The sequence below is a fragment of the Dipodomys merriami genome, unplaced genomic scaffold (genome assembly GCF_024711535.1).
Source record: "Dipodomys merriami isolate MVZ:Mamm:240054 unplaced genomic scaffold, mDipMer1.0.p SCAF_3, whole genome shotgun sequence".
In the NCBI taxonomy this organism is placed as follows: Eukaryota; Metazoa; Chordata; class Mammalia; order Rodentia; family Heteromyidae; genus Dipodomys; species Dipodomys merriami.
Genome location: NW_027204492.1, coordinates 37,948,321 through 37,961,240, shown reverse-complemented (window position 1 = coordinate 37,961,240; position 12,920 = coordinate 37,948,321). Strand labels below are relative to the sequence as shown.

General features: G+C 40.8%; 1 protein-coding gene across 2 annotated transcripts in view; it reads left to right on the top strand.

The window, feature by feature from the left end:
* The window catches only part of Atg4a (autophagy related 4A cysteine peptidase), a 48,468-nt gene that overhangs the window by 15,108 nt on the left and 20,440 nt on the right, over nucleotides 1-12,920 (top strand). For both annotated transcript variants that reach the window (XM_070039939.1, XM_070039938.1), the window contains exon 2: nucleotides 10,863-10,973. In XM_070039939.1, the coding sequence (XP_069896040.1) occupies nucleotides 10,863-10,973 (111 nt within the window). The remainder of the gene's footprint in view (nucleotides 1-10,862; nucleotides 10,974-12,920) is intronic.

Below are 12,920 nucleotides of genomic sequence, written 5' to 3'. Positions count from 1 at the left end.
ATTCCTCACTCTCCAATGCATTCATACTTAATATTGTTCCCTTCATCTGGACTATTCTGCTATCTCTGCTCAACAAAATTCAAGCAATAATTTAAACCAGTTCAAATATAATCTCTTTCTTGAAATCTTACCTGATTACTCCAGGGCTCATCGATATCTTTCTTTTCTGAATTTTGACAGCAGTCTATTATTGTCAACATTTTGCTTGTACATTGCTTTTTGTTTATTTTTTTATTGTATTTTTTGTCTTTTCTTTCTTGGCACTGGGGATCGAACCCAGGATGTTGCACTTGCTAGGCAAGTACTTTGCCACTGAGCTACATCCCAGCCCTGTATATTACTTTTTAATATTAACTATTATAATAAAGTTAATATATAACTAGCTTATGACTTTGTGATGCTTACCTGGTTCCCTTAATATTTCAGTTAACGTTTATGAGGACGTTTCCTCTATATTTCTTATAGAACCAAACTCAATGAATGTTGTTTGATTTATGTAGAAATTCACAGATAATTTCTCTTAAGAGAGATACAGATAAACTCATCTTCTCTTTTCAGGTCCTGGAATTTTCCTCATAACAACTCATCCTAACTAGGCTTCCCGGTCCTAGAATACTCCTCATAACAACTTATCCTAACTAGACTTCCCACAGAACCATTATGAAAGCCTTTAGACTAGGAACTGTCTAGTAGAACTTTCTGAAATGATGGAACTGTTCTATATCTATGCTGTCTGATGTGGTAGATATCAGCCATCTGTGGCCAGTAAAATGTGGCCATAACTATGAACTAATTTTTTTATGAGTGCTTGAGATGGAATCCAGGACTTTGAACATGCTAGGTACATACTTTACCACTGAGCTACACTCCAATCCCCTCTAAATTTTCTATTGTTTTTATTTTAATAGATTTTAAAAGCTATATGTTGCTAGTGAGTACTATGTTGGGCAATGTAGGTTTAGAAAAGTAGCTTTCTGATTTTTTTTTATCACAACAACACAATGAAAATACATTTTATGTGGACATGACTGAAGTGGTAGAGTTCTTGCCTGTATTGCAAGCACAGGGTCCTGAGTTCAAATCCCACACTTACAAAAAAAGAAAGCATGTGTGTTTGGTAAAAAAACATAAAATGCATCCTACATGTCAACCTGGCTTATAAAAACGTGTCTTACAACAATAATACTTATTACTGTGTGCAATTACTGTAATATTTTCTGTTCTATTCAATTTCATTTTTTCAAAAGTGCTGACTTCAGCTTACTATATAGATTTCATAACTCATTCGTGAATTACAATTTGCTGTTTGAACAATTCACCATATATTTTATAGATGGAAATGCTAAGGTCCAAATAAGTACAGTAGGTTTCCCAAGGTCATGGAGCAAGTTAAGTGGCAGTGTAACACTAGAATCTTCATTTTGGAGTTATAACAGGGGTGAGAGATGATTCCTTCTCTTCCTCTTCCTCACACTGACGGTATGGGAAAATCAGAGAGAAAAATTAATGGAAACACTCTCCATTTGGACTAAGTATTGTCACAGCTTCTTTATTCCTACATGAACCATGTGCTCAGTATTTGAATGTTACTGCTTTTTAGACACAATACTATGGACACTTACTTTTGACCTTTTCCATGACCTGGCAGTGACACTAATGCAAAGTTATCCTCCAAAGGTTATATAGTTGTGCATTCCTTCAGTGACTCAGTGACATGTGACTAACACATGAATTCTTAAAAACAAGAAAACCTGCTGATGAAGAATCACGATGTTTCTTATCTCTGTTGTGGAAGAGGTGCCTGAAGTCTTAAATATTATAGCTAGCCAAGTATTTTTCTTCATCTATGGATCCATTGTGCTACCATTGGATATGCCTTGTTAACAAAGATGGTGGCATCTTTAAGCAGCACTGGCTTATTTTGTTTTGGGTTTTGTTTTGTCACAAAGCATATGGTTCTCTTTGCAAGACTAATCTCTTTATTTTTGTGAAAAACATGTATCTGTCTATGAGAGTAGTAATCTTAGCAAAAGCAAAAAGAGGCAACAATTTGGAGGAACAGTGGCTAGTTGTGGAAAAGCAGGGTTGTAAGAGGAACCAGGAAGAAGGGTGTAGGCCCACTTTAGACTGTACTGGAGATTTGGTCTTCTGGATTAACTTTCCTTTTCTGAGGCCCTACAATTCAACCTACCATTTACCATGTCTCTCTTTTAAAAAAGGACTTCCTTTTCACTTTTTAAAGCCTCTTCTCCTTTTATAATCATATCCATGCATCCAATGTGCTCTGGCTAGAGCAAGCTTATTCACTTGCACATGAAAACTGTAATCTCTGTCTCTCTGTCTCTCTCTGTCTGTCTCTGTCTCTGTCTCTCTCTCTCTCTTTCCATCTCCCCATCTGTCTTGCTCTTCCACACTTAGCTGCTAGCCCGGTCCTTTACCTCAAGCATTTCCTGCCTTCCCCCTTACCACTTTATTCTTATTGCTATTAAGGCTCAGCTTGGATGGTGCCTTTCTAAGTTAGGGAAGGCTCATTCATGAACCCAGTTGGAATTACGTTTCCTTTCCTCTCCCTGTCTTTCATACCCTTTCACTTTCCTATCCTTTACTCCCTGGTTTTAATTGTTTCTACATCTTCCTTTGGAGGATGGAGGCTATATGCCATTGATGTTTTATCCTTCTTTCCTGACACACAGTGGTTCCTCTAAAGCTTGTGGAATGAAATGTGGATGAATATTTGGTCATTACCACATGTTTCTGTGGATGTGATGAGACAGTATGGTAAATATGTGCTGCTGTGAAGGCTGTTTGAGAACTAGCAGCCACATGACAAGATGCAGACATAAAGGGGATCCAAATAGGGAAAGAAGAAATAGAATGAGTGATCTAAAAGGAACTTACCCTATATATCAAGCTCTTCCTGGCCCTGTGATTCCGTGGCCTTTGACCCTAGGGCATTTGTGGTGTTTTAATTTTTCTAGCTTTACAGAATTTAGAAGCCTTGGTGTACAAAGTATCTTTGTTAATTTATAGGAAAAAAATTTCTTCAAGGTGATTCTTTCATTTACTTGCAGTTTTCTAAGATTACCCCTAGAAATGTAGTTAATCACTAGAAAAAGTAAGAACTCAGCAAAAATGGCAGAGGTAGAACCTTTGAAAATTCTCTCCATAATAGCAATGCAGAAACTTACAGCACTTGTCAGAATCAATATTTTTGAGAAAAATACAGTAAAAACTTGCAGTAATTCAGGGAACATTTACTCAAGAGAGCCAACTGTCTTTGAGTAAGAAGAATGAGCTTTAGTATGTTTTTACTTGCTCTGACCCCTTGCTCCCCTGCTCCACTGCTCTGCCATAGCCTTGAAATCAGCAGCCATCACACAACCCGCAGCCTGGCAGCTACTGAAGATAAAACAGAGTGGTAGAGCCTTTAATAGTTACATTTCTAGAGAATTGAACTTATTCACTCTGTCCGATAGTTCTCTGGAACACCCCACCTCCAAGACTGTTTATTTGACCTGACTGGGGGATTAAGAAGGCTTCTACCAAGGGTCCTTTTCCCCCCTGAAAACCATTAGAAGCAATTGATTAACTTCTCAGAAGCCTGAAGAAGTGGGAAACATTTCCAGCTAACCAGGGAGCCTAAAAGGAAAATCTGGGAAATAAGATTCTTGGCAACTCTCAAAAGCTTGTGTAGATTCCTGGGAAGCTAGAAGAGTGAATGTATGCATAGAGAATGCTGGGCATTTCCAGAAGTGGGCACATGCTCAGGAAAGACCTGAATATATCTTAAGCTCTCATTCTGGCTAATCTAAGCAGAAAGAAGGCAGAGTTATCTCCTTCCTGGTTGAGTGCCAATGACATGCCCTGACATGTACTTAGAGCCCCTTGGTCAAGATTGGAACTTTTTGGTTCCATAAAAGAAAAGAAAACTTTGTCCATTTATTAGCTAGCCACTAATATAACCCAGCAGAGACTTCAGCTTAATAATTATTATAAAAATACAGTGGGATGAAGCCTATTGCCCTTTAGTCCTTGTAGGAGTGAATTCTTGTTCTGCTGAGCTGAATGTATATACTTCTGTCTGTATAGACCCATGTCTCTCTAAAAAGAGCAGGAACTCACCACCAGGTTGATACTTGCCTTGTTCAGTTTGAAAAGCAAGACAAAAATAGTTTGTGAAAAACAATTTAAGGGGGTTTGCTATTAGAAGTAATTGTTTAGAAATGGGAAGTAATTGTCTTCGAATTGTATATTGTGCAAAAATAATGGGTTTGTTGTGATGTTTCCATAAATGCATATAATGTGATTTGATCATATCCATCCCTCTATTTTTCTTTTTTCTATTTTTGGGGGAAGTACTTTGATTTGAACTTAGAGCTTCACACTTGTTAGGCAGGTACTCTACCTCTTGAGCCACAGCACCAGCCCTTTTTGGCTCTAGTTATTTTTGAAATAGGGTCTCACCTTTTGCCTTGACCAGTTTGGACAGTAAGTATCCTATTTAAGCTTCCCACCAAACTGGAATGACATATTATCATACCAACTTGTTCTGTGAGATGAGATCTTATGGACATTTTTCTCAGGTTGCCCTGGAACTGCTATCCTCTGTCTCAAGTCTCTCAAGTAGCTAGGATCATAGGCACTCCTGCCTTCCCCCCTGCAGTCCCTTTTACAGAATTTTATATGAGCTTCCTCATGGTGTGTGTGTGTGTGTGTGTGTGTGTGTGTGTGTGTGTGTGTGTGTGTGTGTGTGTGTGTGTGTGTGTGTGTGTGTGTGCTTCCTCATGGTGTGTGTGTGTGTGTGTGTGTGTGTGTGTGTGTGTGTGTGTGTGTGTTGGACCTGGGGCTTGAAATCAGGGACTGAGTACTTTCCCTAAGCTTTTTTGCTCAAGGCTAGCATTCTTGAGCCACAGCACTAGTTCTGGGATTTTGGTGATTAATTGGAGATAAGAGTCTCATCGACTTTCCTGCCCTGGCTGGCTTTAACTCATGATTCTTTCCTGCCCTGGCTGGCTTCAACTCATGATTCTTAGATCTCAGTCTCCTGAGTAGTTAAGATTACAGGTGTGAGTCACCAGCTCCTGTCTATGAACTTTTAATATATACATGTAATGCACTTCCATCCAATTTTTACCACACTAGTTTTCCCATGGAAATTGGATTTTAACCACTTCTGAGATAGCTTTGTTATCTGAGTTCTTTTTTTTTTTTTTTTTTTGGCTGGTCATGGGGCCTGAACTCTGGGTCTGGGCGATGTCCCTCACCTCTTCAGCTCAAGGCTAGTGCTCTACCACTTGAACCATAGTGCCACTTCTGGCTTTTTCTGCTTATGTGGTGCTGAGGAATCGAACCCAGAGCCTCATGCATGCAAGGCAAGCACTCTACCACTGAGCCATCTTCCCAGCCTGTGTTATCTGAGTTCTTATGTAGAATGTGTTCTCTCTTTCTGAGGCTCCTTATATATAATCTCCTGAGTCCACTTCTCTCTACTTCTGTTAATCTCATCTTATTCAAGTAAATTGTTCCATACACATCACTTTGACTAAGAGCTGACTGTGGCTAGATACAGTGAACACTAACATTCTATCTTGTAAGAGAAAAATCAAGAAGAATAGAGACTATAATGACCTTCATGCTGCCCTAGCTAGTCCTGAGAGGGGGTGAAGAGTCAGAGTCAAATTCTTTGGCTACCATTTTGCTCAGAGTCATCCCAAATGAAGCAGAACAGTTGTCATGGGCTTTAAAGGGCTGTACTCATTTGACCAGATAGCTGGGCAATGACTCACTGAGACAGGGTTGGAGATAGAGAAATGATTTTTGCAGCCAGTACTAAAAACAGACCCACGGCTTATATGCATACATGCTGTACATTGATCCATTGCCACCCTTCATCACCCCTACCATGTGACACATAGGCTGCCCTATTCTCAAGTTACATCTTTTTTTAATGTTCATTTTCTTCCTAAGTTACACTGGATATTCATTCCCACCTGATTTCTCCTATCTGTGCAAGGTAGCGGGTGGGATGTGAAGATCTATCCATCTGTGTCTACCACTTTCTGGGGATGGTCTGACCTGGATGATAATTTTTAGCCTGGTATTTCCTGAACAAGGGCCAGGAGCTGAGGCCAGCAGAACAGAGGTTAAGAGGGCACAGGTTTCCTGGCAGATTTGACAGTGATGAATTTTCACTGGGGAATGAGATAGCGCTTTCATTTCTAACTATTTTAAGGGTTGAAATACTATAGACTGTACTCTTAATAATTAAAACATACTGAAGAGAAATGCTAGTTCAATTCCTAAAAGCTTGCACTATGCTTCAAGAAAGGCAACACCCCTGATTAGCTGTGTTTCTAAAATGCTTTGCAGATTGTAACTTCAACTTCCAGCAAAGTATTTTGAGCAGATGAACCTGGTTTCATGATCAAAAAGACTTGTTTATATTTAGGAACATTTGTTTCTGTCAGGATAGCACACTGCCTTGAGGGAGGGGGCAAACACTGTCCTTTGTAGGGAGTTAGACAATACAGAATGCCATCTGCACAAGAAACTTTGTCTATAGGATGCATAGGGACTACTTTCAGAGAGTCTCTGCAGCCACTTGTAGCTTCACTAAGAGCCTCTGCTCTCTATGAGTTCCCCTTTCCACAGAGGCCAAGGAGCCTCCAAAAATGGACGTGTGTTAGCCTTGAGCTTGGAATTTTTTTCTCACATGAATAGCACCATAAACTGGGAAATCAATTTAATTTTTCTGGTTACAGATTAAAGTAGGATTTTTTTTTTGTGGGCTGACTTAGTAACTTATTTACTACCTACAGTATTATTTCCTTTAAAAATAACTTCCAAAGAATTTGGAAGCAGTCTTTCTTCATGAGCCAATCTTGAGAGTCTTTGAGTAGAACTGCTCCTCATAAATAGTGCACAATGAAATATTTTAACTCTTCTCCTATTGCAAGGGAATAAGTTGTGGAAGTGTGGCCTATGAACTAATGAAGTTCACTTTTCTTTTTTTTTAATCTTGAGAGATATCCATAAGATAAACAGTGGTTTTGCTTCTTTCATATTTACCACTCAATAGCTGGAAAACCAAATATGTGGAGGGTTTCCCCTGTATATCAAGCAATTCTCCATCAGACACTTCAAGTGTGTCCTGGGATTTGATTGAATTTTGACATGAGTGGAATTGGAATCAGAGCCCAGAGTTTAAAGGTTCAGCCTTACCAGACAGTTCTGTATTGTGAATGCCCAGTAAAAACCTGTGTTTTTGATCAACTGTTGTTAAGTCAGGATTCCTTTGTTCCTCTTTTGGGGCTCAATAATTTGTAAGGAGGGTTCATCAAATGCAAGGAAACTCTTTAATTATGGTTATCTATTTAATACAAATGGCATTACGTATAGGCAAACCACAAAGTGGCAGACAGAGATATGGGTGGTGGGACATGTGGGTAAGAAGGGGTTCTTTGTTTCTTCAGGCACAGTGCCCTCCGGGTACTTTCACATGGTTGGGCAGCAACATGGATGCTGTCCAAATGCCAGAGTTCAGAGATTTTTTTATGGAGACTTCATCATGTAGATATGATCTATTTCACTGGCTCTCCATCCTCTCACTTTTTCCTAGGGGTGGAGGTATGGTGTGGCTGAAACTTCCAAGTTTCTACTCTTTGTTTGATCTTTTAGGTAAATAGCCCCCATCCAAGAACCCACAAAAAGTCATCTTATTAGAACAAAAGATCTTATTACCCAGACAGTTCCAAGGCATGAGGAACTCTGTGTGTGGAACAAAGGTCAAACAGCAAATATCAGTACAAAAAATACACCTGATATCTCCAGTGCTCAGAAAATACAGTAACACAGGTTTTAGGAGCTCTGTGCAGAAAACAGGGACAGCGATCAAATATGTAACTTTATTGTGTTACATCACAAGTTATTTGTCACTTCTAAGAATGAGTTGTATTTATTTCATTTTTTGTACGAGTTTGAAATCAGAGCCTTAGGGGCTGGGAAGGTGGCTCAGTGGTAGAGTGCTTGCCTTGCATGCCTGAGGCCCTGGGTTTTATTCCTCAGCATCACATAAGCAAAAAGAAAAAAGCTGGAAGTGGCACTGTGGCTCAAGTGGTAGAGTGCTAGCCTTGAGCTGAAGAGCTGAGGGACAGTGCCCAGGCCCACTACCAGCCCCCCCCCCCAAAAAAATTGAGAATGAAATCAGAGCCTTATGCTTGCCACATTCCCAGCACATGTTATATTCAGTTTTAATTTTCTTTTTAAATTATCTTTTGCTGGTATGAAGGGGTTTTAATTTACCTTGTCAGTTACAAATACAGTGTATCTTGATCAATGTTATACATCCCATCATTCTCCCCCATCTTTCCCAACCTCATCCATACCCTAAAAATTACATGGTTGAAAAGACCATATTTTCCTACCTGTCTTCCACTTGAAGTTGACTCCCCACTTCTGTGACATTCTGGGTCCTTTTGGGGGCTTTTAGTTGCTTATCTCATTGCCTGGGATGTAATGAATAGTAATATGAGGCAGGTGTCCTTAGGACAATTTCCTTGTACATGGTTTCATGGAGTGATGCCACCACCACACACACCTCATCTCCCTAACATACTTTCCACCCACATACCACCACCATACACAGAACATTTGCTGCTCATATATATGCTGTGCATATATAAAGATGATGTGTCCTGGGCTGGGAAGGTGGCTTAGTGGTAGAGTGCTTGCCTTGCATGCATGAGGCCCTGGGTTCGATTCCTCAGCACCATATAAGCAGAAAAAAAAGATGATGTGTCTTGATCAGGGTCACCCCAGCTGTTACTCTCTCTTGACCCTCCTCCCTCCCAAACCAATCTCATCAGGTTTCATTGTTCCATTTTCACACATGTACATAAAGTATTCAGGTCATAGTCACCCTTCAGGTCATAATTACCCTATTTTAACCTTTGTCTTTTCCCTTCCTAATAGTACCCACATCCCAGACAGGACCAGTTTCAACTTTATGTATGTTAACTCTAAATGTTTCACCATTGCATTCACACCTATAATAGTATTTTAATCAGATTTTCCCCCATTTGGGGAAGAACGCTACCATCAGACCTCTAATAGCTCTGACCTGGATTTCACTACACACACACACACACACACACACACACACACACACACACACACACACACACACACACACACACACACACACACACACACACACGGAGCATCCTTTCCCTCTCTTATGGGTCTTATTCCTCCATGTCTGGACATGTCAATTGGATAGCCACCCCCAGAGGACTCACCTCCCTCCCTTCCCAATCACCCCCTTTTACTCTTTTCCTCCCCCTCCCCACCATCACAGAGCACACAGAAATGCATATGAGACCATCTCGATGTATTTTATTTCAATGTCTTATGTCCCCATTGGGATAACATGTGCTGTGACACAGCAGACCATCTGTCAGTGGCTAAGGCTGTAGACACCTCGGAGATGGCCCCGAGGACTGTCCCTGGCCTGGCTCTCAAGTTAGTGGCTGCCTAGATGATGGACCTTTCTTGTTCTGGTCCTTTGCTGGCTCAGGTTTATGCAGCTGCTTATTAAGGAGGCGACCACAGGTTGGTGCTGGCCCTGTTCCTTTCTTGGAAGTAGGTAGAGCAGCAGATCTGGTTGTTCCCTTTCTGTTCCACTCGCTTTGCTGTCTGCCGCAACTGAGACCCACCACAGCTGTTTTCTGGACCGGAAAGGACAACAAGGGTCTCTTAGAAAGGCATTGGATGGAGAGAAGGGAAAAGGGGCTTCATTGGAAGGGGTGAGGTCTAGGAACATTTTGTGCCAGGAGGGGCCAGAGGAGAATCTTGGAGCCAGGGAGGGTCAATAGGAACAAGGGGAAAATCTTGGGTGGGTCACCTCACCTTTCCTTTGGATATGGGTCTTGATAGAGGCTTCATGCTCTTCCCAGGTTTGTTTGATCTTCCTCGCACAAGTGAGGTTCCCTTGTGGACAAGGGCAGCAGCAGCAACAGCAGCAGCTGCAGCCCTACTCCTTGTAATAATGGTTCTAGTCATCCTTTCTACTTCCCTCAACTGGAGCCGTCTGACCTCCAGACCTTGGGACACTCACCTATATGCCCACCTTGGACAGGGTGGCCACGCCCCTAGCCATTGTTTTGTCAGCAAGCTTCTCTCCAGCCAGCCAATCCCTGACCAGGGAGGAGCTTATACATCACAAAGCACCATCTTGTCTTCTGTTGAGGCAGTTGTGGTGATGGTGGTGAGTGGATATAGAGGGGAAGGAGAGGGAAGGTTCTGGAAAGGGAGGCTAAGTATTTCAAGTTGGAGAAACAGCTTCACTACATTAAAAAAAATATTTTTAAGATATTTCATTTTAATGAGTCAGTATATGACTGACTTGATCTTGACTACATCTTGATCAATATTACCCCTTCCATCATTCTGCCTTCATCTGTCCCACCTCATCCACTTCCTACAAGTTATATTCAGTAACATACTTAAGAACCTTCTTCGTAGAATAAATGTATGAATGTGTATGTATGAATAAAGTGACAAATAAAAATCCATAAAAATATCTTGTTCTCCAGCTACAATCTTACTACTTTTATAATTGTACAATCTTTCAGGCTTTCCACAGTCCCTTCTAGGCCATTAACTTCTAGAAATGGCACCAGACAAACCTTGTCAGACTTGCTATCACCTGGGCAGGAGGCAGGTATGCAGGCATTACTGTTTTAACTTGATGCATTCTCTCAAGGAGAAGCTGGAATAAGTGTCCAAGGTAATTATCAGTAAACAACAGCAGTAAGTCCTTTGTATTAAACTTTATGCATATTTATTTTATTTTATTCTTTTAGTTTTATCCAAGTATGAAAACCAGATTACTATATTCACTGACTACCTAGAAGAATTTCCAGATACAGATGAGCTGGTGTGGATCCTGGGGAAGCAGCATCTCCTTAAAACAGGTAAGGTCTGTCAGTATTGGTCTTTAAGAACCCAATTGAGGTAGGCACCTGTGGTTAAGGTCCTGTTCTTTTACTCCTACTTAAAAAAATAAAACTGGGGTTTGAGCACATGACCTCATGTTTTCTACCACTTGAGACATTCTTCCATCCCTTTTTGTTTGGGTCTTAAACTTCTTGCTCAGGCCAGCTTCAGACCTTGATCCTCCTCCCTTTGCCTCCCTTATAGCTGGAATTACATACATGAGCTACCATTCCTGGCTTGTTATTTGATATAGGATCAGGCTAACTTTTTGCCCAATCTGGCCATTAACTGCAGTCCTCCTATCTGTGCCGATAATTAGCTAGGATTACAGGTGTGGACCACCACCCATGACCTTTTCTTTCTTGAGTTGATAGAGAATTGCTTTGAACAATGTTGAGGCTACTCTGAAGAAGATTTGCCATGTTGAAACAGTTTTAGTTTCAGACCCTTTGATTGATTCACAGGTCTCTCTTCCAAGAGTGTACAATTTGTTATAGGTTTTATTTATTTATGGTACTTATCTTGAACTGAGGGCCTGGGTACTGTCCTGGAGCTCTCTTGCTCAAGTCTAGCATCCTACTACTTGATCCACAGCTCCACTTGTGACTTTTTGGTGGTTATTTGGAAATGGGAGTCTTACAGACTTTCCTGCCTGAGCTGGCTTTGAACCATGATCCTCAGATCTCAGCCTTCTATGTAACTAGGATACAGGTGTGCACCAACATTGCCTAGATGGTTATAAGTTTTAGTACAGTGTGTAAAGGGAATCTATTTTTATATTTCTCCTTAAAGGAGAATCCCCACATTCTATGAACCTTGATTCCTAAAAACAGGATCCACTCTGGAGTCACTAACCAGTATCTACTCTTTGGTGTCTGTGCTACATATTTTTCACTTCATATCCTTTGCTTATCTAGATAAAACATGATTATAAAAAACAATATCGTGCATGAGAAGCATTTATGTTTTAGATAATTTGTTTTAGATAATAGATGATCTCCATTTATCCTGGTTTTGTATAAACCTGTTAGCCACTGCAGCCAAGATAGAAGGATTTGATTTTCTTCTTGATTGAGTGAAATTCACATTTGTATAGACTGGGAAAGATCTTGTGCTATGAAATTGCTGAGGACCCAGCACCTAGAGGAAAGTTGAGCTTGAGAAAAGGCAGTTTTGAAAATGGAACCTTTCTGAAGAGGAATCCTTGTCAGAGGTTTTGAAGCACAGAGTAAGGGTCAAAATGTATAGAAGTTAGGTCTTCCTCACTCCTCCTTTGCCAGGCTTCATTATTTTGATTAGAAAATTGAGAACAGTGGAGAAAGTCTGGTGCTAGCAGTTAGGAGACCTTGTGTATTCAGATTTTTCTAGCTCTGGTAAGTCACTTCTTTCTGGATCTTAACTTGCTTTCCCATGACTTAAAATGAGGAGACAGGAGAAGGCTTCTTCTAGTTCTGTTTTCCAGGAGACCCCAGCTTGCTAAATGTGTTCAGAAACTAAGTGGGGGGCTGGGAAGGTGGCTCAGTGGTAGAGCGCTTGCCTTGCATGCATGAGGCCCTGGGTTCGATTCCTCAGCACCACATAAGCAAAAAGAAAAAAGCCGGAAGTTGTGCTGTGGCTCAAGTGGTAGAGCGCTAGCCTTGAGCTGAAGAGTTGAGGGACAGCGCCCAGGCCTAGAGTTCAGGCATCACGACTGAACCCCCCCCCAAAAAAAAGAAAGAAACTAAGTGGGTAGCTGTATTGTAAAGTGAAATTACTGTTAAAATACTTACATGACCTTTCCAGTATAAAATCAAGCTGCCCAGACATAGAGATTGTAAAGGCAGGAGTGAGTAGTGGGAAGATTGGGAGGACAGGTATATAATAACTAATATTTGACACAGCTTACTATATACTGGACACTATGCACTTTATACAAATTATCTTGT